The sequence below is a fragment of the Cetorhinus maximus genome, chromosome 1 (genome assembly GCF_964194155.1).
Source record: "Cetorhinus maximus chromosome 1, sCetMax3.hap1.1, whole genome shotgun sequence".
NCBI lineage: Eukaryota > Metazoa > Chordata > Chondrichthyes > Lamniformes > Cetorhinidae > Cetorhinus > Cetorhinus maximus.
The window spans coordinates 69646366-69673633 of NC_135879.1; the positions used below are offsets into that span (position 1 = coordinate 69646366).

At 41.3% G+C, this 27268-nt stretch overlaps 1 protein-coding gene across 3 annotated transcripts in view; it reads right to left on the bottom strand.

Moving 5' to 3' along the window:
- The window catches only part of sorcs2 (sortilin-related VPS10 domain containing receptor 2), an 874344-nt gene that overhangs the window by 93714 nt on the left and 753362 nt on the right, over window positions 1–27268 (bottom strand). For all 3 annotated transcript variants that reach the window (XM_078542265.1, XM_078542257.1, XM_078542248.1), the window contains exons 11-14: window positions 18546–18648; window positions 10065–10141; window positions 8951–9042; window positions 5946–6053 (exon numbers count right to left, since the gene is read on the bottom strand). In XM_078542265.1, the coding sequence (XP_078398391.1) occupies window positions 5946–6053; window positions 8951–9042; window positions 10065–10141; window positions 18546–18648 (380 nt within the window). The remainder of the gene's footprint in view (window positions 1–5945; window positions 6054–8950; window positions 9043–10064; window positions 10142–18545; window positions 18649–27268) is intronic.

Below are 27268 nucleotides of genomic sequence, written 5' to 3' on the forward strand. Positions count from 1 at the left end.
CTACTACATAGGAACAGCATGAAATGGCTAGCTTCATCAGTTGCACAAATTTCGAGACACCTTCCAGGGTAACCTGAAGTAGACTAGGCACTTTTCAGGACCAAAGGTGGCTGCCTTAGGCCTATTCATGAGTTTGCGCAATATATAATGAGCGATTATCTAAACAGGGTAGCCATTATCCCGCAGGATAGAAACATAGAAAACAGGAGCAGAAGTAGGTCATTCGGTGCTTTGAGCCTGCTCTGCCATTCAATATGGCTATGGCTGATCTTCTATTTCAACGCCATACTCCTGCTCTCTCCCGATATCCCTTGATGCCTTTAGTGTCTCGCAATCTATCCATTTCCTTCTTAAGTATACTCGGTGACTTTGCCTCCATAGCCTTCCATGGTAGAGAATTCCACAGGTTCACCACCCTGAGTGTGAAGAAATTTCTTCTCATCTCAGTCCTGAATGGTCTACCCTGCATTCTCAGTCTGTGACCCCTTGTTCTAGACTCTTCAGCCAGAGGAAATATCCTCTTTACATCCAGTCTGTCCAGCCCTTTCAGAATTTTATACGTTTCAATGAGATAGCTTTGATGTGCCCTATTTGAGCATCAAGCTTGCATGGTATGCAAATGGCTTGGACCCTGTTCAAGATGTTGTTGATAAGGCCAATCTTATAGCGTGTGGAACTGTAGGAATCCCAAAGTGCATATTGACCAGTGAAGGTAGGCTTGCAGTAGGCAGTAGTAGAGAACCCACTGGCAGATTTCTCAACGAACAGATCGAGGAGAGGGATGTCTTTTGATTGCTCCATTTCAAAGGTGAATTTAAGCACAAGATGAAGCCCATTAAGGTGTGTAAGGAAGTTCTTAGATGCACCTGTGGATTCAAATATAGCAGGGGTAGGAGGATGGAATGACATTTAACTGCCTATCCCTTACATATTTCTGATACATAGATGATACACTTGCTAAATCTATTTCCAAACACAGAGAGATACAGGGACCAGCAGTCTATTTTTGGAGACAGATTTAATTCCATTTAAGCCTTACAACTAGTATAAATTAACCTCTACATAATGCTGGCTATTCTACTTGGTTTATCTACTCTTAGAGTGCATTTCCTGGGTGAGGCTGAAATCTTGAAGAAAAGAAAAATGTGCTTTGAGTCTTAGATGTGAATATTAAGAGCTTGGCTTTCATAGCTCAGGAATTCAACCTTGTGGTCCTGACATATTGTTCACTCTACCATTACCATCAAGGCAGGTAACTAACAGTGGTTTAATGAGAAGTGGAGAACAGCATACCAGGAACAGCACCACCAGTCGGACCTAAAAATGAGGTGCCAACATGGTGAAGATACATCATAGGACTATACGCGTGCAATGGAAGAGCTATGCGATCCCACAACAATGGATCAGATCAAAGCTCTGTTGTCATGTCACATCCAGCCATGAATAATGGTTGACAATTAAACTAACAAGGAGTGGGGAGTTCATGAATATCCCCATCCTCAATAATGGCAAAACCCAAAATGTGGAGACAAAGGGCAAGGCTGAAGAGTTTGCAACCATCTTCAGCCAGAGGTGCCAAGTGGATGGTTCATCTCAGCCTCATCCTGAGATCTCCACCATCACTGATGCCAGACTTCAGCCAATTAGATTAACTCCACATGATACCAAGAAATGGCTGATTGACTGGATGCAGCAAAGGCTTTGGGCCCTGATAACATCTTGACTGAAGCGCTAAAGACCTGTGCTGCAGAACTAACTGAGTCTTTAGCCAAACTATACTAGCATGCTTACAGCGCTGGCATCTACCCAATAAAGTGGAAAATTGCCCAGCAATGTCCTATCCAAAAAAAAAATCGTCAGTCTACTCTAAATCATCAAAGTGACGGAAGGTGTCTTCCACAAAGCCATCAAGCAGCATTGACTCACCAATGATCTGTCAAGTTTCTGCCAGGACCACTCAGCTCCAGATGTAATTGCAGCTTTGGTCCAAACATGGATGAAAGAGCTAAATTCAAGAGGCAAGGTGAGAATGACCCTTTTGACACCAAAACAACATTTGACAGAATGTGGCATCAAGGAGTCCTCATAAAATTGAAGTCAATGTGTAGGCCTGAGGCCTGCAGCCACTGATTTTTGCAATTTTGTATTTTTGCATTTTCTGCTTTGTTCTTGATTTTAAGAGAACCTGTATTAAATCTGTATTAAATATTTAAAAGTTAGTTTGTAGACCTTGGTTGAAAACTAAGTGTGATTGTGCTTTGATTAAGTCAAATAATTAATCAATAGTAATCAGTAGTGATATTATTAACTGTAGACTTGCTTTCCCAAGACTTTGTTTTTCATACTGGCCATTCACAGCTGCTATTTCATCTACATCATTGTTTTCTCTTTTCAAGCTAGGCTTACTAAAAGTTGTTTTGTTTAGCAGAAGTAATTTTTCTAACTGCATTTGATGACCTTTGAACTACAAGCTAGGACAATGGATAACCTTGCATGTGGGGTGGTCAACCATAGTGTGGAATCAGGAGATGGAGTTTGCTTGATGGACATACAACCTGATTGATGGTAGATGGGAGACACCATCAAAAGATGCATAAACAACTGGAAATTGTGAAGCTTGTAATGCCTGTGAGGAGAATTGATAAGGACTTATGTTTATCACACCTTTGTTTTGAGAAAGTCTGAATAGTAGCCTCGAAAGGCTGGAATGGAGCAAAAAAATTAGACTTAAAGGAGCATAGCCTCCAATGTTCGAGGCTGCATCCGGGGTGGATTAGTCAACCACTCAAGACTACAGGGGGAAGGGCCGTCAATGGAATGACTGACCGGAACCCCCAATGCAAGGTTATCTGGAGACTTGGTGATGCATAAGCCAAGGGGAACTTTACCATTTTGGGGAGCTGTCTTAAACAGGGTTACCACTTGTAATATAGTATGTAATTGTATGTATTTGCAATATACTATGTACAGCATGCATGTAAAATTGCTTTTCTTCCTTTCTTTTTATATATAAAGCACTTGTTTTTCCTTCTTCCTTTCTTTCCTTTTAATAGTTATCTTTCCTTTTTCTTTTACTCATTAATAATTGGTTAATAATTGTTTAATGAAGATTGTTATTTCACAAATTATTTGGTGTTGAGTCATTCATTCCTGTTCATCCAGAAGACAGCACTGAATGCAAGGGACTTTCACACCCTTATAAATGGCAATCAGGGGAAAACTTTACACTGGATTGTCTGGAGTCATACCAAGCATGAGGAAGATGACTGTGGTTCTTGGAAGCTAATCATCCCAAGCCCAGGGCATCACTGCAGCTGTTCTTCATGGTTGCGTTCCAGGTAAGACCACGTTGAGCTGGTTTATCAGTTACCTTTCCTTAATCTTCAACTTCTCAGATACCGAAGCTGCCCATGCTTACCTGCAGCAAGACCCTGGACAAAATTCAAGCCTGGGCTGATAAGTGGCAAGTAACATTCATGCCATGCAAGTGACAAGCAGTGACCATCTCCAATAAGACGCAGTCAAACTCCTTTCCCTTGACATTCACCAGAATTCCTATTGTTGAATCCTCCACCATCAACATCCTGGGGGGCTAACCATTGACCAGAAACTTAACCAAACCAGCCATATAAATACTGTGACTACAACAGCAGATCAGAGGCTGGGTATTCCACAATGAGTAACTCCTGACTCTCCAAGGCCTTTCCACCATCTACAAGGCACACATCAGGAATTTGATTGAATACTCTCCACTTCCCTGGGTGAATGCAGCTCCAAAAACACTAAAGAAGTTAGGCATCATCCAGGGTAAAGTAGCCCTCTTGACTTGGCACCCCATTCACCACCAGCACTCAGTAGCAGCAATGTACACTATCCACATGGTGCACTGCAGCAACTCGTTAAGCAACTCATTTGACAGCACCTTCCAAGCCCATGACCTCTACTATCTAGGAGAACAGGACCAGTAGATGCATGGAATCTCCACTACCTCCAAGTTTTCCTCCAAATCAAACACCAAGACTTGGAAATATATCACTCTTCCTTCTTTATCATTGGGTTAAAATGCTGGATCTTCCTCCGTAACAGCGCCATGGTGCACCTATAACCACATGTTCAAGGCGGCAGCTAACCACCATCTTCTCAAAGGCAATATATGCTGGCCTTGCCAGCGATTCCCACACCCCATAAACAAATCAAAGACACAAGTCCACTTGATTAGTTCCCCATCAATCAAGCATTCACTCTCTCTACCCCTGCCACCTAGTGGCGGCAGCAGCAAGATACACCGCAGCAACTTATCAAGGCCTCTTGGACTGCACCTCCCAAACCTGTGATCTCTACCACCTAGAAGAACAAGCCAGGTGGATGTGAACACCGCAATCTGCAAATTCCCCTGTAAGTCACACACTATTCTGACTTAGAAATATAATCGTCATTCCTTCATCATCACTGGCTCAAAATCCTGGAAATTCCTACTAATGGCATCATGGGTGTCCTATGCCAGATGGATTGCAGTGGTTCAAGAAGGTGGCTCACCACAAACTTCTCAAGGGCAATTGAAAATGGGAAATAAATACTAGCTTTGCCAGCAACGCTCATGTCTCATGGGTAAATAATTAAAGAAAGACCCCTATGAAATGAACCTGAAACTGTCCTCCTTTTTACTGGTCAGATTTTGAGCCCTGGGAATCAGTGCCTGAGGCTTTAAATTTAAAGATCAGTGAAATTACTTTAAAAAGGCCCAACTAACTTTTCATAAGAATGTTAATTGCTGTGATAACTACCCACTCAACTGCACTATTAAAGTCCTGACCACAGTCAGCAGGTTTCTTGTGCGCACCCAAACATGCCTCCATTAAACTGGAAGTTGAGCACATTGGGGCTAGGCTGTAGTCAGGATCCAAAAATTGATTATTTTAATTGCCCTCTCACCTCAACCCACTCATTTTTGGGGGTTAAAATTCTCCTAATAATAACATCACTGAGCATTTGTGAAGAGGGGAAGGCGATTCATGCATGTGCAGATGTGGCAATGTATTAAGCCACATGTACTTATGCACTGAACACATAGTGGAAACCCGCTTCCATACTAATCTCGCATATGCCTCACCATATGAAGGTACTACACTTTAGGAACTCTACCTAGTCTAGTATAGGGCCAGTCTAAGCAATCTGGAGAATACAGCTTGACAATCCCAATGAGTTCTCTGCCCATATAATCAATACTTGTCTAATGAACATTGCATGTAATGAGTCGCATTAGTGAGTATATTGATAAAATTTATTAATGGGATTTTTCTCCATTTCATGAGCCCATTGCCTATACCATAAGGGAAGGATAGTGAGTATCATAAACCCAACATGTACCTGTTTAAAACAGAATTGCCCTGTTTGTGAGCTCTCGCTATACCTTGAATACCTTACGGAATGACCATGCATTTCATGGATTTTCAAAGAATCAAAGAAAACAATATTTTATCACCAGACTGAACAGAAAACAGAGAAAATTAGTCTTAAGCCATTATCATAACTACATGAAACATTTGTACACCATTGAGCTGTGCTTCTTTTTTTTAAAAATGAAATGCAATTACAATTTTCCAGTACTGAATCCAGTATAAAATCCAAGGACCCCACATGCATTGTGATTTATGTTCAACATATCTGCAGCAACAAATATTCCAGCTCCACAATCATCTTCTATCAATGTACATTGTTACAATCTATCATCGCTATTCTCCTTGTAATTGAACAGAATTGAGTTTTTCTCTCATTCAGTATAAGCACAGAGTGTAGTGACAAATTACATTCGCACTCTCAGTATGTTGAATAATCCAAAAACTAACCTCTGTAATACAAAGCAGAGATTTGCAGGTCAAACTGCAGAACATCCACATCAGTATTAGCTTCAGAAACATGCATGTATTATCTATTGAGATACTCACGTCATAACCAGTGTTTCATCCCCTGGTTCACTCAGTAGCCCATCTACAAAGACAGAAGTACTAGTAAAATTGTGCGTCGTCCAAGTATATCCTTCATCTACACTGAACCTAGATGGAAAACCAACAAAAAACACTTCACAACTCCGTTCATATTTTGGACAATAATATTACTAACTGCAATGGTTCACATGATCATTATATTTTCTCAATATGTAGATTACAATTAAAAATCTATTCTTGAGGTGAAAGAAAAGATTCAGTGATGTCGACTTGGAGAAGTATATTCAGTTCATGTTTTGAGTTACTATTAATGGTTAAGTGCCCAGCCCTGTTTTAAAATTAAAATAAATTATTTGTAAGCATTTAGCTATTTCATTTCAGTGTCCCACTCACTATAATAACATTTCCATTACCACTTACTATAACTCATACTCTGCTCACAATCAGCACATGCCATTTGCTGCTGATTCTTATACCATGCCACTCATTATCCATTGTTATTGCAATATCATTTATTATTTCATACTTCTGTGATGCAATGTAGTGCTCATTCTCTTTCACTTCAATTTCAATTCTATTTGGCACACTATTTGGCATCATCATGGGCGTAGCAGCTCAACAGAAATGACTGTAAATGGTATATTTGGTTATGGCTAAATGAGTATTTGGCTTTACCATAGGAATAGGACAATGAGAACAAAAAAAAAGACTAGGATGACCCACTGAGCTAGTTGCATGCCCCCTGAAATTTGCATTCCGACTCCAATGCATCATGACAGTGGACTACAAAATTATAACCAGCTGGCGAGAATAGTCAGACTCCACTGGAGTTTGTGGAGCCAGCCTGGGGTCAGGCCATTTTGTTAAATCAAGCATGTGCCTGTGTCAGTATTGTCAGTCTCTCCTCTCTCTTTAGTGCTTGGATGTCTTTCTCCTGATACAGTGATCAGATGGGGCAGGATGAGCTTTACACAATCGAATAAATTCCTTGCCAAATTATGATTTGCCTCCTTTTGCTAAAGTTACCTTTTTAGCCAAAATGCTTATGAATATTCCAAGATCACAATTTACATACAAATAAGGGTAATCCAAGCAAAAAAACTCTATAATTTCCCCATCATGCTTTGGGATTTTTTTTTGCCTATTTCTACACAGAAAGGATATGACAAAAAAGAAGTCACTTTTAATGTTGGGTTTTTAAAAGTGTAGTATACTCGGGCAATTTACAAAAAGAAAAGCTTAGATGTTAACAAGATAGTTTTGATGTCAATTTCACATAGAAATATAAATAATAAGTAATTTGTTGGCTTGCCTATGCAATTAGAAACCATATCACACCCATTGATGGGTGTGCACAGAGGGATATAATAAAGCCTGGGACTCAGGCTGACTGAAAGGATTTTTGAAATGGGGTGTGATGCAGGGAGCCAGATTTTTAAAGAGAAAGCTGCAGAGTCTTTGACAAGACTAACAGCACAAAAATGTTGGAGGAGCAGTTAGAAGCCACCTTGTTTAAGTAAATTAACTCTCGATTTGGGGTAGCATGGTGTTTATTTTGTATTATTACATGAAGACAAGTTGTACTGATTGAACTAAGGAAATCTGATGATAACTGATCTTCTATATGTTCATTTGTGTAAGGCTGTTGTGCACGTAAATGTGCAACCTCCTGGGGATAGCACATTGGAGGTGAAAATCTTAAAGTTATGTCAGTAATGGTTGGACGTTTTGAGGTAGAGGCTTGTTACAAATGAGTCTACGACGGATATCTTTTCAGGTGCAGGCACTCCTGCAAGTGGTGTCTAGGTCTAACTCTTATTGGAGTTGACTCACACTGCCGTCAAAACTACTAGCACAACAGCATAACTCAGCTGATGCAATAGCAGTACCTTTTTGTGACCTGAACCAGATAGCCATGTATCTAAAGACAGCCCAATCAAATATTTGGTGAGACATGGCTTGATAAGAATCATTGTTCAGTGAGTGAATATACAGGTATGGTATCTAGAGGTCCAACCAATTTGTTGTTCTAGAATTACCTTTTCCACACCACTCGTTAACATATAATTTTATAAGGCCACCATTCAATAGCCACCTTTCAAGGCAGAAAATGTCAGGTACCTGCAGTCTTTCTTTGTAATCCAGTTCTCTGACACCAGACATCAGTCTCATTGCTGGACTACCTTCAGAGTGTGAATACCTCCATGTTCAGAATAGAGGAAAAGCTGTGATATGTCCAGAGCACTGCGCAGTTTAGGTATGACCTTCCTTCACTTGTACTCCGATATCTGGTCTATTAAAACCACCCTTTGAACTTGACCCTTGGTTACTCAACACCAATCATGGGGTACTTAAGTCATCCTTTTTTCCTTTTAATTTTCAGTATTTTACACTTATCTATACTAAATTTCATCAGCAATTGTTCCATACACTTTGCAATTCCCAAGCTGCCTGTTCAGTTCTAAATGCCTCTAAATATTAGTATCGCTGCAAATTTTACCATTTTGTGTTGAGCTTTGGAGCTCAAGTTAATGCAAGTTAGAAACAATAAAGGTCATGACATTGAGCACTCTGCTCAATCTTTCCGTCCTAAAATAAATCCTCTAAAAAGTAATTGCTGCTTCCTATTCTTCAGCCAGTCAGTATCTTATCCATTCCCATGTTACCTTGTTTTTTAAATAAATTCTTAAATTTTGAGTGGAATATTGTCAAAATGCTTTCCAGAGAGCAAGGTGCACCCAGTGTTGATGTAAGACTAATTGATCTGCAGTTGCGTTTTGCTGCCCTTTTTGAAATGGACATGTTTTTGAAATGTTAGTCTGTTATCAATTAGAATGGCTTTAGCTTTTGTTGAATGTTATTAGTCTGATTTTAAGTCGTCACCTCTGAAACCACATACAGTAAAATTCTTAAACACGGCTCTTATACACAAAGTACTTAGTAAATCAGTGACCATGTTATTGATGTTGAAATCACCAATATGACTTAAATTTATAATTTCTTACTTTAATATCTTCAGTGGGATTGAGGTATCCTTGATAGCAACAATAACACCACCATGGTCAAGGTAAAGAATATGATGCTCTTCCTCAAATACCTGAAGGAAATGACAAAAAATGAATCAATCAGGATGTTAATGCTCTTACTGAGCCTCACATAATTTACATTCCTAACTGAGGACAAAGCTGGCATCAATAAAATTGGGATGAATCCATGGAGACAAAAAATGAACTGCAGGGTTAATGTACCTTGAAATAAAATAAACCCATGTTTTTTAAACAAGTCTGTGTGCCTAAATTTCACCTAGGGTTAAATGGGGATAGATTTCCTCAACATTTAAAACTATTTGATTATTATTGCCTTTTATTTGGCCCACCTGCACCAAGCTCCATTCTCCAACAGGATCATGGATTTGCATTGTTACTGCAATTTTCCAACTACCCACCACAAAGTTCCTGGAAGTGACCAAGTTTGATTCATCCTTCAATTTTCCCTTTCTCTTTGTTTTCTGTGGTGAAGTTCTTTGTCTGGAACAAATGGACTGCCAGAGGTTATGAGCTCACTGCTTAGGGAATTGCAGTAACTGTCAGGTGTCTTGTCAAATTGAAAACAGAGACAAGTTCTGTTCAAGTGCTGTGTGACTACTGGGGTATTCATGAACAAGTGAGTGCCCACCTTTCAAATTAGTCCCATATGGGCAATCTCTAAAAACTGAAATAGCAATTGCTCTAATACGCTAACAAACCTCATGTTTTTCTCATACTAATATGATTGGCAGTGGCTAATGCCTAGCCGGTAGCTTCCTGAGCCATATATACTAGTGTTACCTAAATGAAAAAAACAGACTTCCAGACATGGATGAAGACTTTATGATAAACATATATTGAATGAATAATAAAGATACAAGAACATTGAATGTAAGGGGAAAAATAATGTTATATGCTTCATTGAAACTACAGTTTGGTTTAAATGATGAAACACTCTTTGCAGAGTGAGAATCAACAGAGGAGGCTGAATGAGAATTGCATAACACTCTACACAAAGTAGTTAGTGCATCAACAGCAAAAAAACCACAACAGTTTAAGCCACAACATAAAGTGTTGCGTTCAGTTTACTTGCCTGCCTCCATGTTTTGCCACAGTCGGAGGTTATGTACATATCTTCCTTGTACTCAACCAGCTGGGCTCCTAGGTTTCCTAAGAAACAAGAAGTCATTCTTTTATATTATACAAAGACAAAAAAGTGTTAAGCAGATGTGTACATATTGCTCATTATGAACATGTAAATGGACAGAGGGATTATTTTCAGCATCCTTTCCCACCAGCAGGAGCACTGTTTATTTTAATGAAATCATTGTTAAAGAATGCTCACATTTCATTAACCTTCTCAGTAATAAAACGTAATAGAATGCAAAAGAATGAACATAAAGCTGGAAAGTGTTTTGATTTTGAGAAACTGCTGCAGAAAGGGACTGGATGAATTAGACACCCCTTGGACCCGAGTTCAAATCCGCCCACATTGACGGAATGAAAGTATGGGCTGAATTTAACAGAGGCAGCGCTAGCCCTGACGGCGAGCTGGAAATCCGGGGTCAACCCCAATCATGGCCGCTTCATGGAACCCCCTTGCAATTCCATGGCCATCAGGCAATTAACAGCCTGGTGCAGGACTTCTGTCAGCCAGAGGGCCAACAGCTCTTCCATCCCAGCAGTGCCACCAGATGCGTTGGCCATTGCTGGTACTGCAGCCAACCTGGATCAGCAACGATGAAGTTGTCTCCAGAATTTAAGTAGGTGGGTGGGGCTCGCTGGAGCCAGTCAGGCAGGCCCATGGGTGGGTTGTTGTTAAGGGCAGGTTGAGATTGCGGGGGGTGCTGCAGGGGGTGGTGCCGGTGGTCTTTCAAAAGAGGTTGTTCTTGCCACTAAGGAAGGCCCCCCACTCCCCACAGGGAGCCTGCAGAGAGGCCTCCTGCTTTTACTAGGCAGCCTTCCCATGTGGCGTAGGCCCACCACCTCCTCCTCCCCCCACCACCGGTGGTAAATACCAGTTGCAGCAGGATGAGCCTTTAAATAATCATGAATTGGCCACTTAAGAGCCTCACTGGCCCTCTGGCTAAGAAGGCTGTCCTTGACAATCCCCACCCCTGACTGAATGACTGGGAGTCAGGCAGGGAGTAAGGAAAGCAATGGGCACTCCACCCCATATTTCCCTCCAGATTCTATGTGGCTCCCCCCCATCCCCCCTACCTAGTTCCCAGCCTGCTCCCGAGGGGTGGATTAAATTCCACCCTATCTTTAGGACTTTATGTAAAATAGGCATGGACAGCCCCAGATGAACCTGCAACTGTGTTGTGTACAGGAACATAGGAGCAGTAAGCCATTCAGCCCCTCGAGCCCACTCCGCCATTCAACTAGATCATGGCTGATAGCTAACCTCAATGTCATTTTCCCATGCAATCTCTATTCCTTGATGTCATTAGTAGCTAGAAATCTATCCATCTCTGTCTTGAACTTACTCAATGACTGAATCTCCGCAGCCCTCTGGGGTAGAGAATTCCAAAGATTCACTACCCTCTGAGTGAAGAAATTCCTCATCTTAGTCCTAAATGGCTTGCCCCTTATTCTGAAATTATGTCCTCTGGTTCTAGATCCCCCAGCCAGGGGAAACAGCCGTACCTGACTGGAGAGTGCTGCAGTTAGGATTAATGAAGGAGATGAATCTCCTTGGATCTTCACCCATTCCATTGCCTTAACTTCAGAAGAAATACCATGTACATGGTTTGTGCCAAACTCTGACTGAAATTAGAGTGGCGGAGCAGCAGAAGCCCTGAGAAATTCACTCCTGAACCAACCATAAATTCAAACAAATGTGATGAAATTGCTGTAAAAAACATCTAATTTTGCAAAACAATGGCACTGTTAATGATTACAATTTCTCCTTTATTAATATAATGTCACATTTCTTCCTTGATATATTTGAAATCAGTACCTATACTTCCAAACACAAAGGCAAAGAATACTGTTGATTGGGCAGTTAAGTGCTGTGAAAATTGCTTCACGATTAGGACAATACACTAAAAAAAAGATATTTTTTACTTTGAACATTTTTTAATGCATGCCAACTTTACCTTTATTGTCTATTGCCGAGGAGCAAAAGAACAGTTCCATCAGATGTCCTAGGGCTAAAAATTTGGGAAGGTCCATTAGCGCGGATCGCAATGCACAATGACCCCACACTCCCAGTTGAGGTGATGCAGGTAATGCACAAACTTTGTGCTGCCTGCTCATCTCAGCGATTGTGGTGTGCAGCAGCACTGTACTGCTGACTGACTGCACACTTAGCCGGGAGACCAGGTGTGCGTGAGACTAGCATGAATGGAGGTTAGCCGGCACTTCTTAAAATCAGCCTGTACCTGTTAAAGAGGTGGTACATTCAGGATGCAGCAGCTGGTAGAATTGTCTCCAAAAGTGTTTCAGAGAAGGAACAAGACTATTATTGCAGCAGTATGCCAGGACATGTGTAGCAAGGTCTCATGCCTTGGAATTATGCTTTTTGAAGATGTGTGCCCAAGTCTGCCAGGAAAAACATGGTCACCATGGTGAAACACAATCAGCTCCGATCTGCTCGAGACCAACGTTCAAACTAATAGCTGCCTCTTGGCAGATCTCAATGTCTTGGCAGAATAGAAAATGTGCTAAACAGACTATTAGAAGGTGAAAAAAGGATGAATACCACAACTATGGATATTGCTCCTCCACAAACTCCAGATCAACATACCTGAATGTTCATGAGGGGCAGCAGTCAAGTTACATTGCCTAACAGTGTATCATAGGCATGCTAAAGAAAATATTCCACTACTCGGATAGAATCATAGAATGAAACTGCACAGAAGGAGGCCGAACAGCCCATTGTGCCTGTGCCATCTCTTGTGAAACCAGTTATCAAGTCAGTGTCATTCTGCTCTTTCCCCATAGCCCTGCAAATGTTTCCTTCACAAGTAATTATCCAATTTTTTTTCTGAAAGTTATTTTTGAATCTGTTTCTAACACCCTTTCAGGGAATACATTCCTGATCATGGCAACTTATTGTATTAAAAAACTGTTCCTTTCCTCATGTTGCCTTTGTTTTATTTGTCAATCACGTTAAATCTGTGTTCATTATAGATCCTTCTGTCACTGGAAACAGTTCTCTTATTTACTCTGTCAATTTGTTTATTTTTTGGCACCGATCTGTTAGTTCTTCAACCTAGTCTCCATTGGTCTAAGGAGAACAACCTTAGCTTCTCCATGAACTGAAGTTCCTCATTCTTGGTACCATTTTAGTAAACCTCGACTGCACCCCCTCTAAGGCCTTGATATTCTTGATGAACTGTGGTGTCCAGAATTGAACAAAGTTCTCTAGCTGAGGCCTAACCAGTGCCTTATAAAGGCTTGAATGACTTTCTTGCTTTTGTAATCTGTGTCGCTATTAATATGCTGAATTAATGAAGCCATAATAATCCCATATGTTTTTTTTAAGCCTTCTCAATTTGTACTGCCACCTTCAAAGATTTGTATATAGACAATCCAGGGGTCTCAGTTCCTAATTCCCTTTGAATTAGTGTCATTCAGTTCATATTGCCTCTCCTCATACCCTTACGCCCTCATCTCAATGAATTTTGGGCTCAGCACGATGCTGAACTCTTCTTCTGCCGCCTTCGTCTCCGTGCTCACTTCTTTGGGCAGGAGTCCTCTTCCCATTCAACGGATCCTTTTACCCACCTCCAATATTCTCCCTCCACCTGGACCCCTCCCTCTGGAGTCTTACCTTCTCTTGATCTTTTCATTGAGAACTGTCGGCGTGACATTGGTCATCTCAATTTCTCTGCTCCTCTCACTCACTCTAACCTGTCTCTCTCTGAACTTGCTGCACTCCGTTCTCTCAGGTCCAACCCTGACATTGTCACCAAACCCACTGACAAGGGTGGTGCTGTTGTTGTCTGGCACACTGACCTCTACCTCGCAGAGGCTGAGCGTCAACTCGCAGACACTTTCTCCTACCTCCCCCTGGACCATGACCCCACCACTGAACATCAAGCCATTATTTCCAGGACTGTTACTGACCTCATCTCCTCAGGAGATCTTCCTTCCACAGCTTCCAACCTGATAGTCTCCCAACCTCGGACAGCCCGCTTCTACCTCCTACCCAAAATCCACAAACAGGACTGTCCCGGCAGACCAATCGTGTCAGCCTGTTCCTGCCCCACGGAACTCATTTCTTGTTATCTTGACTCCATTCTCTCTCCCCTTGTCCAGTCCCTTCCCACCTACATCCGTGATTCCTCTAACACCCTACATCATATCAACAATTTCCAGTTCCCTGTCCCCAACCGCCTCCTCTTCCCCATGGACGTCCAATCCCTCTACACCTCCATTCCCCACTGGGATGGTCTGATAGCTCTCCACTTCTTCCTCGAACAGAGGCCCGAACAATCCCCATCCACCACTACTATCCTCCATCTGGCTGAACTTGTTCTCACACTGAACAATTTCTCCTTAAACTCCTCTCACTTCCTCCAAATAAAAGGTGTGGCTATGGGTACCCGCACGGGCCCCAGCTATGCCTGTCTCTTTATGGGGTATGTGGAACATTCCTTGTTCCAGTCCTACTCTGGCCCCCTCCCACAACTCTTTCTCCGGTAAATCGATGATTACTTCGGTGCTGCTTCATGCTCTCGTCTGGACCTGGAAAAACTTATTAATTTTGCTTCTAATTTCCACCCCTCCATCATTTTCTCATGGTCCATCTCTGACACTTCCCTTCCTTGACCTCTCTGTCTCAATTTCTGGTGATAGACTGTCCACCAATATCCATTACAAGCCTACTGACTCCCACAGCTACCTCGACTACAGCTCCTCACACCCCGCTTCCTGTAAGGACTCCATCCCATTCTCTCAGTTCCTTCGCCAGGAGCAATGGTGAGACTGCATCTCAAATACTGTGTGCGGTTTTAGTCTCCTTATTTAAGGAAGGATGTAAATGCATTGGAGGTGGTTCAGAGAAGGTTTACTAGATTGATACCTGGAATGAGTGGATTGTATTATAAGGATAGGTTAGACAGGCTGGGCTTGTTTTCACATGGAGTTTGGAAGAGTAAGGGGTGACTTGATTGAAGGATATAAGACCCTGAATGGTTTTGACAAGGTGGATGTGGAAAGGATGTTTTCTTTTGTGGGTGTGTCCAGAACTAGAGGAACTATTTTAAAATTAGGGGTTGCCCTTATAGGACAGAGATGAGGAGAACCTTTTTCTCTCAGAGGGTTGTGCGATTTTGGGATTCCCTGCCTCAAAAGACAGTGGAAGCGGGGTCATTGAATATTTTTAAGGCAGAGGTAGATTGATTCCCTTGTCTAACCAGAACCTAAGGTTATCAGTGTAGATGGAAATATAGAACTCAAAACACAAACAGATTAGCCATGATCTTATTGAGTGGCGGAGCAGGCTTGAGGGGTCGAATGGCCTTTTTCTGCTTCTATTTCATATGGTCGTATGTACTTCGCAGTGTTAAATTTTATTTGCCATGTGTCTGCCGAATTTACCAGTCTGTCTACGCCCTCCTGCAGTCTATTACTATGCTTCACATTAAAACTACGTTTCCTGATTTCTGTAAACTTTGAAATTATGTCCTGCACACATATCCAGATCAATAATATCTATCACAAAGAGACCTGAAGAGCACCACTGTTTACTTCCATCAAATCAGAAAAATAACATTTACCACTGCTCTCTGCTTTCTGTCTCTTAGCCACTTTTGTGTTCACACTGCCACTGATCTTTTCAGTCGTATGGGTTTCAAACTTACTAACAGGTCTATTGTTTAGCAGTTCTTCAAAAGCCATACATACATCAACCTCAATACCTTTATCAAACCTTTCATTACTTCATCAAAGGGCTCAAATCAAGGCAATGAATTACCTTTAACAAATATATGTTGACTTTCATAATTTTACAACTGTCAATTACTTTTGTCCCCAATTATTATCTATAAATGTTTCACCATTGTTAGACTGACTGGCCTGTAGTTGCCGGGTTTGTCCCACTCTCTTTTTGAACAGGTGTGTAACATTTGCAATCTTGCAGTCCTCTGGCACCACCCTCATATCAAAGGAGGAATGGAAGATTTTCAACAGGATCTCTGCAAATTCCACCCTTACTTCCTTTAGTAACATAGGATGCATCCCATCTAATCTGACAATTGTCAACCACTTGTCTTTATCTTATCCAATGTCACTCACTACCCCTCCTCCTTTATTTCTATATTGGCAGCATTCTGTTTAATGAAGATGCAAAGTATTAATTTAATACCTCAGCCATGCCCTCTGCCTCCATGAGAATATCTCCTTTTTGGTCTTGACTCATTTCCACCGTACCTTTAACTACCCTTTTACTATTTACATGTTTATAAATGACTTTTAGGAAGTGTGGTGGCTGGCTGCTGAATGTCACTGTGTTTCCTGGGATGGAGATGATTATTACTGGTAGTCATAAGATGGCCCTGAAACTGTTGGAGCAATATCTGATACAATGGTGGCTGACTGAATCTGCTCCTTCCTGACTCTGCACTGTCCACTGAGGTCTGTTTACATGGTTAACCCTGTCTTGTAGCAATCTTTCAAATCACACAGTTCTTCATTGTATTTGTCTTTCTCTGCTTGTATCTGTTGGAATTCTTGCTTTTGTTATTGAATGAGCAGAGTGGCAATGAATGTTTAGTTGCCTGGAGAGAGCTTCTGTGCTTAGGATCATATTCTGCAATGCAATATGCTTTCCTGTGAAAAGAAATCAAATGCAGTAATTTATGCTCAGTTGCTAACTGTCAGCTTTTGCAGTGGCCAAATAGTTTTTCCAGCACCTTGTGCTGTTTGTATGGAAACCTAGAAAACAGCTGATTCAGAGATTGCTTAAATTGTCAATGATTTAATCATTTCCACACTGATGCAAATTTGTTTTTGCTTCTGACCAGGCAGCCACCAGCAGTAAGTGCGTATGTGCATGAGTAAGTGAGTGCGTGCATGCATGCGTTCCTGCTCTGAAAGCAGCTTATGTGCATGTACATGGAGCAATCAACAGAAGGCTGTGTGTGGCTACGGCTTGCTCTGTGTACTCAGTGGTCACTTGCCTTGTTCTGTATGGAACTGTGGCCCTCCCTATGGTTCTTTTTTTTAATTATTTCATGGGATGTGGGTGTTGCTGACAAGGCCAGCATTTGTTATCCATCCCTAATTACCCTTGAGAAGATGGTGGTGAGCCACCTTCTTGATCCACTGCAGTCCATGTGGTGTAGGTACACCCACAGTGCTGCTGGGAAGGGAGTTTCAGGATTTGGATCCTGCAGCAGTGAAGGAACAGTGATATAGTTCCAAGTCAGGAAGGTGTGTGGCTTGGAGGGGAGCTTGAAAATGGTGGTGTTTCCAAATATCTGCTGCTCTTGTTTTTCTAGGTGCTAGAGGTTGCAGGTTTGGAAGGTGCTGTTGAAAGATCCTTGGTGAGTTGCTGCAATGTATCTTGTACATGGTACACACTCCAGCCACTATGCGTCAGTGGCGAAGGAGTGAATGAATGTTGAAGGTGGTGGATGGGGAGCCAATCAAGGGGGCTGCTTTGTCCTAGATGGTGTCGTGCTTCTTGAGTGTTGTTGGAGCTGCATTCATCCAGGCAAATGAAAAGAATTCCATCACACTCCTGACGTGCCTTGTGGATGATGGACAGGCTTTGGAGATTCAGGAGGTGAGTTACTTGCTGCAAAGTTCCCAGCCTCTGATCTGTTCTTGCAGCCACAGAATTTATATGGCTTGTCCATTTAAGTTTCTGGTCGATGGTAATCCCCCAGGGCGCTGATTGTGGAGGATTTAGCGATGGTAATGCCATTGGCTGTCAAAAGGAGATGGTTAGTTTCTCTTTCATTATAGATGGTCATTGCTTCGTACTTGTGTAACACGAATGTTACTTGCCACTTATCAGCCCAAACCTGAATGTTGACCAGATCTTGCTGCATATTGGCACAGAACGTTTCAGCATCTAAGGAGCTGCAAATGGTATTGAACATTGTGCAATCTGGAGAACTAGCGCAACATGTTCCTGATACTGTGAAGCTGAGGAAAACACCCCTAGAAGGACAATAGTACCATGAGATGATGTCAGACAAAATGTCATGTTTCTTTCACAAAGGGACTGTGTTCCTCTATGCCAAAGGCAACTTCAATGGTTTTATCAGAGAAACATGTGATTGCAATATGACAGTACCAGTTAAATATGGTGATGGTCAAGTTTCCCTGGTGAAAACAGTGAGAACTGTTGCTGATGATGGCAGGAAAAAAACTGAGGTATACTTTTATACTTTTAAAAAGAAATGCAAGCATACAGCAGGATAGGGGAAGACATGGCTCCAACAAGAAGTAAGGGACAGTACTGGAGTGGGTGTCTCCTGATTGAATGCTAAATTAATACGTAAGCGTTCCATTCAAGTTTAAAACACATCCTAAAATAGCTTTCAGAGAAGAAGCTTTTTATAAAAAAATGATTAGCATTTAAGATAACATCCAAATAAGTAATTAATTTTACCTGCTCCCATTATAAGTCCTGGTGCAGAATCTTTGGTGTGAACAGTGCCTGATACATATGGATTATCAGCCCAACGCAGGTGCAGATGAACAGAGCATTCAGGCTACAGAAAAGACAAGCAATTATTCATATTTTAAGACCATTTTATGATTTTCATTAAATTCATTACTTTGTATTGCTGAAAAAAGAGACACATTGAAGCTTTTTGTTCTTGCACTCATCAGGACACTTGGCAAGAATACCAATATAAGGGGAAAAACAATTTATACTGTAAGAGAAGAGAGTGCTGATTGGTTGGAAGGTGAACTCTGATTGGTAGAGGTGTTGCCATGGAGAATGCATCAACTGATGGTGACTGACAGTTCACTACCAAGCGTTATTTGAAATTTAAGCCAGGCAGCTTGACCATGATTGGTCAAGGCATTGCCCTGAGGAATGAGTCAGCGAATGGCTGTTACTTATTTTATTTAGCTGAAACAGGCACAATGTGTGTACATGTTCTTTGGGATTGGCAGACTGTATCAAACAGCATGTCCTAACCGCTGTTCACAAGGGGCAAGGTACAGACTGTACCCAACCAGCCCTTGCTTGCAAAACTCAAAACACAGTGTCCAACATTAGTTGTGATTTCATGATTGGGCAACATTTCCTAAATAATCCTCAGTTTGCAAAGAATTACACTGACAACCAATTTAAGATAGTCAGTCGGGCTCGCAGTGTGTATGTATGTACTGGAAGCTACATATATTAATACACAGGGCCCTGTTCTTTGCAGACAGAAAGAACAGGTACACATTGTGCCTGTTTCAGGTAAACAAAATAGTTGACAGCCATTCGTTGACTCATTGCTCAGGACAATGCCTTGACCAATCAGGGTCAAGGTTCCTGGTTTCAATTTCAAACAATACCCAGCAGTTAACTGCTAGTCACCATCAATTGGTGCATTCTCCATGACGACGCCTCTACCCATCAGTGTAAACTTGCCAACCAATCAGTACTCTCTTTTCATTCAGTATAAATTGATGTTTTCCCCTTATATTGGTATTCTTGCCAAGTGTCCTGATGAGTGCAAAATGAAAAGCTTCGACATGTCTCTTTTTTCAACGATACTCAAGTTCTGTTCTACCAAATGACTATTCATTGCTTTGTATGAAACATATTCCTTTACCTAAGTTTCTAAGCTTATTTCCAAATGACACAACAACACAAAACAAGAAACAATACCAATTAAAATGACTTAACCAATGAGGTTTTCTAATTTAGGCTAACAGTTCGCAACATATTTTTACTACATTCAGTTTTGGACACTGCATCTTAGGAAGGATATACTGACCTTGGAAGGGGTGCAATGCAGATTCACGAGAATGATACCAGGTTGAGAGGATTATATTATGAGGTCAGGTTGCATAAACTTGTCCTGTATCACTAAGTATAGGAGATTGTGGGTGAGCTGATCAAGGTGTAAGATTTTGTGCTGAAAGTTGAATAGTAACAACTTTAACAAACACAAAGAGCTAATTTTGGACTAATGGCATGTAACACCCATTTGGCTTACTGAAAGACAGATTCATATCTCTTTTTAGAAAATTACTGAGACAACCACAACAAAAATAAAAACATCACAACAATATAAATATGCTATCAAAGTACCGAGTCAAAATAATTTTGTATTGCAAAATACCCAAATAATCTGCTGTGTGAGAACTGCAGCACAATGAATAAGATTTCTAACTGCTGACAGTCATATGGCATCATATGCTGTACGGTGCCAAATACATGAAAAAAGTAGTGTTCTCATAGAAAAGGCCTTTTTTTCTGTGCTTTACACAAAGATATTGAGAAAATATGCATATTTTAACCAAAAAGATCCTTACTTGGATCATTAACAGAAAATTTGTACATTGTTCGCATGAAAATACACCTATGGTGCTAAAGAGAAATTCACTGACTGTAGAATATTCTGTTTTCTGTAGCTGGCTAAGTTTTCCACATTATCCATATTAGAAAGCTCATTACATTAACAGGGTATTTGATGAGTTTAACTAGTTATCTCAACCAGGTTGTTAAGTGAGATGCCTTGCATGCTTAGATGTATGCTTGACATCCACTTCTCCTTGCTATGTTTTGGGGTTTTTAACACTGGTATTCTCTTTAGGGTGAGCATCAAGTACCACTCCAGCAAGCAGACTTCATGTCCCCTTTGCCCAGAGGACATCTTTATCTGCCTCAATACCAAAGCAAATTGAGAGATAGCCCAGATTTGAACAAAGAATCCCTTGCCAATATATTTCAGCCTGCTGGTATGTATCACATAAATGACAGCTTCATCGCCAGTAGATAATACACCACAATGGAATCATTCACACGCACACTCAGAAGTCTCCCAAATTTACCATATGGTCAGTGGACCTCATTGACAATGATATCAAACATCCTTTTGTTCAGCAAGAACCTAATCTCAGATATTAATTCCTGGTCTACCAGACCATAGCTTATTGAAGCAGACAGCAGAAACAAATATTACACCTGTGTGTGCCAGGAACAGCAAGTGAAGTCTGAAAAATAACATTAAAGGCTCCATTTTTGTCATGCTCTCCTTTATTCAAACAATGTCTCAGTAGTACTCCAAATTGAGCTAAATCAAATATCTTTAAAAAGCAGCTTGATATCACAAAGTTTTAAACAAATTAATGGGGTAAGGTGGGAATCACATGAGAGGAGATTTCGTAGGTTAAAAAGAAAGAATAAGGCAATAGAGCAAATTATTGCGGGTAATGATAACCAGTGTGTGACAGAGCATTCAAACTTAACAATGTACCAGTAGATAAGGTCAGAGTGTGGAAGAACAGTAAGAATACAGAATTAAAGGCTTTGGGCAGGATTTTCCGCACCCACCCGCTGCTGGGATGGTCCAGTCCCACCGCAAGTCATTGGACTTCTGGCTGGGGCGCCGCCCCGCCTGCGATGGGGCTGGAAAATCCCGGCCTTTGTATCTGAGTGCACACAGCATCCATAACAAAATTGATGAATTGATAGCACAATTAGAAATAAATAAATAAGATCTGGTAGCTATTACAAAGACTTGGTTGCACGTTGACCAGGTTTGGGAGTTGAACATTCAAGAGTATTTGACATTTTGGAAGGACAGGAAGAAAGGAAAAAGTGGTGGGGTAGCTCTGTTATTAAAGGATGACATTAGTATAGTAGTGAGAAATGGCCTTGGTTCAGAAGTGCAAGATGTAGAATCAGTTTGGGTGGAGCTAAGAAATAGCAAACGAAAGAAGTCACTTATAGGCGTAGTTTATAGGCCCCCTAACAGTAGCTATGCTGGAGGATAGAGTATACATGAAGCAGTTGGAAGCAGGTCAGAGAAGGTTTACTAGGCTAATATCTGCAGTGGGTGGGTTGTCTATGAGGAATGGCTGGACAGTCTAGGCTTGTATCCGCTGGAGTTTAGATGAGTAAGAGATGACTTGATTGAAACATAAGATCCTGAGGGGTCTTGAGAGGGTGGATGTGGAAAGGATGTTTCCTCTTTGAGAGAATCTAGAACTAGGGGTCACTGCTTAAAAATAAGGGATTGCCCATTTAAAACAGAGATGAGAAGATTTTTCTCTCAGAGGGTCATGAGGCTTTGGAAATCTCTTCTTCAAAAGGCAGTGGAAGCAGAGTCTTTGAATATCTTTAAGGCAGAAGTAAATAGGTTATTGATAAGCAAGGGGATGAAAAGTTATTGGGGGTAATGTGGGATTAAGGTTGAAATCAGAATAGCCATGATGTTATTGAATGGAAGAGCAGGCTCAAGGGGCCGAGTGGCCTACTCACGTTCCTAAATTGTATGTTTGTTTGTAACTAATGGGGGCTTATAAGAAACATGGGCGATTTTAACGTTCATAAAGATTGGATAAATCAAATTGGCAAGGGTAGCTTGGAAGATGAGTTCATAATGGGTATTCGGGACAATTTCTTAGAGCAATACAATTAAAGCCAACCAGGCTCTATTAGACTATTTTAGACCTGGCATTGTAATGAGAAAAGATTAATTAACGAACTCATAGTAAAGGAGCCTCTAGGATTGCACCCCATGCTGCTAGCACCAATCTGATCCACACTGGCTGTCCAGCCAACTGAGTTAACCAGCCTCCCCAAGGCATCTGAGTTACTGTGGCAACATGCATTTTTACATGCATGTTGTAGCTCAGATCTATGAATAGTGACGGTAGAGGCTCCAATTTTCTTTCCATCACATGGCTGACCAGGAATCTCTTCCACTCTTACTGCCTCCCACTGGCATATGTTGGAAGGACTTGCAGAGATACTCAACCTGTTTGCCCTCGTTATGAAATCACCTTCCTTGGCCATCAAGTTCTGGAGTGGGACTTGTACCCGGAGAAATTGGCTCAGAGGCAGGAATGCCACCCATTGCACAACAAGACCTCTCTCCTCAACTATTTGCAATCTATATTAATAACTTGAAGCGACCAAGTGTATGCCAGCTACATTTGCTGATGACACAGAAAATAGGTAGGAAAGCAAGTTGTGAAGAGGACACAAAGAGTCTGCAAAGGGATGTAGGTAAGTTAGTGAGTGGGTGAAAATTTGGCAGATGGAATATCATGTCGCAAAAAGTCAGGTTGTTCTTTTGCCAGAAAGAATAATAATGCAGAATATTATTTAAATAGCGAGAGACTGCAGAAATTTGTGATAGAGGGATCTGGGTGTCCTGGTACCTGAATCACAAAAAGCTAGCATGCAGGTACAGCAAGTGATTAGGATGGTAAATGGAATGTTGGCTTTTATTCAAGGAGAATGGAGTGTAAAAACAGACAAGTGTTGCTACAGCTGTACAGGGCCTTAGAGAGGCTGCATTTGGAGTACTGTGTACAGTTTTGGTCTCCTTCCTTAAGGAGGGATATACTTTCACTAGAAGTAGTTCAGAGAAGGTTCACTAGGTTGATTCCTGGGATGAGGAAAAGTTGAGCAGGATCAGCCTGTATCCACTGGAATCAAGAAGAATGAGAGGCTATCTTATTGAAACATACAAGATTCTGAGGGTATTTGACAGGGAAGATGTTTCCTCTCATGGGGTAATCTAGAATTAGGGGGCACATTCTAAAAATAAGGGGGTTCCCATTTAAGACTGAAATGAGGAGGATTTTTTTCTCCCTGAAGTTTGTTAGACTTTGGAATTCTCTTCCACAGCGAGCAGTGGAGGCTGAGTTACTGAATATATTCAAGGCTGAGTTGGACAGATTTTTGATCAGCAAGGGAGTTAAGGGTTGTGAGAGGCAAAGCAGGAAAGTTAAGCTAAAAGTTAAGGCCGCCATGATCTTATTGAACGGTGGAGGCAGCTCAAGGGTCCAAACAGCCTACTTGTATTCCTATTTTTTATTGGATGTGCTTTTTGTATGCTTGTTAAAGTTTACATAAATCTTAATTTTGGGGGGGATTCTGGGTTCTCTTTTATTCTTCAGCTCTTGTAACACCCATTACCTCCTGGCCAAGAGGACATATAATCAACTTAACCCCAGGCTTTGATCAATATTACTCTCAATCTAGATACTACAGAGACCAATAAGTTTCCCTGCTTCACCATGTGAGGTACTTTAATATTTAGAAAATCAAAAACACAAATACGCATCTGGAAGCGCTGCCACTTTGGAATATGATAATCAACATGTATAGAGGGTAAAATATCAAGCAAAAGCAACATCATTGCCTGCTTTTGTATCTGAAACCCAAAGTATGATTTCAGACATGCCAACTCCCATGAATCCATTATGAAAGACATGATTTCTGAGCCTCACTCACGATCTAGCACTGAGACTTTTAAATCTCTCAGCTTTTGGAGCCAAAACATGTAACTGGTATAATGAGTGGTTGCTGGGGCCATGAGCCAGACGAGAGCATGCTGGGTGTCCTGGTGAGTCTCTATCTGTGAGGAGGGCGAGGAGCCGTTGTTTGAGACCAGCAGGCAGTCATATTGTTCAGGTGAAAATTTCTAACGTTGCTTTTTGAAACCTCAGTTTGCAGTACAATAACAAAAATCAGCTGCAGAACCACACACCCCCCCCACCCACCCTCCCTTTCCAGAGCCACCAGATGTTCCTGGGCACACACAGAAGCACAAACCGCTGGTTCACAAATCTGCCTTCACTATCACTGTCTCTTCTCTCTAGGGTTGGGAAATGATATCAAGGTTCTGTTTCCAAGCACTGCCCACAAAAGGTCCTTATTGATGAGGTTCCCATACACTCTGAAACTCTGCTTGCTCTACTAATTATTATCTGTTTTGCTTAAAATGATAATTAAAGGCTTTAAATGTTCTTCCAATAAATACTTCAGAAATCCTACATCAATAGATTTAAATTCATAGCATTACGGTTTAGATGGGTGGAGAGGGGACGTGGGTGGCGGTGGTGTCAGTGGTTCCTAAACCATTTGAAAAGGGACCATTCAATCAAACAAGTTTGTGAACCACTGTGCTCGCATAGACCCATGTGGGACTGTGGAGACTTTCCAGGGCATCTGTGAAATAATTTCTCTAGCGGGCAGGAGAAAGAGGGAAAAACACAAGGGGGAAAAGAGAAGAAAACTAGAAAATATAAATTAATGATTAAGGAACTATTTGGTGACAGAACTGCCAATTCAAATACAATATTCTGATGAAATCTGCCTCATTCACCAACTCTACGAGCAGAGGTAGTAGACTGATAAACATAACCCTGTGTCTTTTGAGGTAAAATGCACATCTGATGACAGGTAGCATTTCTAAAAAAATTTTTAAAGCATTTGCAGATGCAGTAATATTGGGAAAAAGCTCTGACCTGTTAGAGATTAAACCACTAATGAGGATTATAAATCAACTATCAATCTATATTGGTTCATATCTGAAAAAAAGCAATTTATGATTTTAACAATATATCTCTCAAGTTCTAAGAATTTATCTCCTGATTTATGAGACAGTGGGGATGGGAATACCGGATTTTAACAGTTCCCTGTAGGAAGGAAAGCTGTGGTAAAAAATGGGCAACCTGGTTTAGGACAGGGTATTCTGATTTGGTCGGTGGTCAAGGACAGGAGAGTGAGACTGCAAGTGAGGCAGTTAAGGGGACCCCAGAGGGCAGGAGCCTCAGCCTTTGCTTTTATCCAACAAGTTTGAAGTTCTTTCAGATTGTTTGGATGAGAGTGCGGGCTGCAGAGTGGATGAGTTGACCGACCATGGCACTGTGGTACAGGAAGCCATTCACGTAGGGGGAGCAAAAAGGAATGTAGTGGTAGTATGGGACAGTATAGTGGGGGGGATTGACACTGTTCACTGCAACAAAGAGCAAGTTCAGATGGCTGTGTTGCCTGCCTGGTGCCAGGGTTCGGGACATCTGCTTAGGGCTGGAGAGGGACTTGCAGCTGGAGGGGGAACAGTCCTCTTGTCATGGTCTATCTAGGTACCAATGACATAGGTAGCACTAGGAAAGAGGTTCTGCATAGACAGTTTGAGGAGCTAGGCACCAAATTAAGAAGCAGAACCTCAAAGGTAATAATCTCTAGATTATTACCTGAGTCACATGCAAATTTGTACAGGGCAGAAATATTAGAGGAATGAATGTGTGGCTCAAAGACTGGTGTGGGAAAAGTGGGTTTCGGTTTGTGGGGCACTGGCAACAATATTGGGGAAAATGGGATCTGTACTATTGGGATGGTCTATACCTGAACCATGCTGAGGCTGGTGTTCTAGTGAGCCGCATAACTAGGGAAGTAGAGAAGGTTTTAAACTAAATAGTGGGGGAAAGGGATCAAATTTGGGAAGATGTGGTAAACCAAAGAGTAGAGACAAGGCAAGAGAGAACGGTAGTAATATGGGAAATGATAAATAGCGTGTGACAGGAAGGGAAAGAGAGTATAAATCTAAGAGTAAAACAGCAGGCAAGGCTAGAGGTTACAAAAGTTATAAAAGGACAAAACTAAAGGTTCTGTATCTGATGCATGTAGCATTCGAAGTAAAACAGCCATTATAGAGACATGGTTGCAGGATATCATAGATTGGGACCTGAATATTGAAGGTATGCGACACTTAGGAAGGACAGGAAGCTAGGAAAAGGTGGAGGGGCGGCTCTGTTAATTAATAATGGTATTAGCACATTAGAGAGGGATTACCTAAATTCAGGGGACCAGGAAGTAGAAGCGGTATGGGTTGAGATGAGGAAATATAAAGGTAAGAAGTCACTGTGGGAGTGGTGTACAGGCCCCCTAATTGTGACTACATGGTGGGAAGAGTAAAAAGGGAGAGATAATGGGGACTTTTCAGAAAGGTAATCATGGAGGATTTTAATCTACATATAGACTGTAAAAATCAGATGGGCTAAGGTAGCCTAGATGAGGAGTTCATAGAATGTTTTTGCAATAGCTTCTTAGAACAGCACGTTCTGGAGCCAACCAGAGAGCAGGCTATACTAGACCTGGTATTATGCAACAAGATAAGATTATTTGATAACCTCATAATGAAGGCACCCCTAGGTAGCAACGATCACAATATAATTGAATTTTACATTCAGTTTGAGGGAGAGATGAGTGGGTCCAAGACTAGTATTTTAAACGTAAATAAGGGCAATTATAAGGGCATGAAAGCAGAGTTAGCTAACGTGAACTGGCGAATGAGGTTAAGGCACATGTCAATAGAGATGCAGTGGCAGGCATTCAAAGCAAAATTTCAGAACACACAGAAT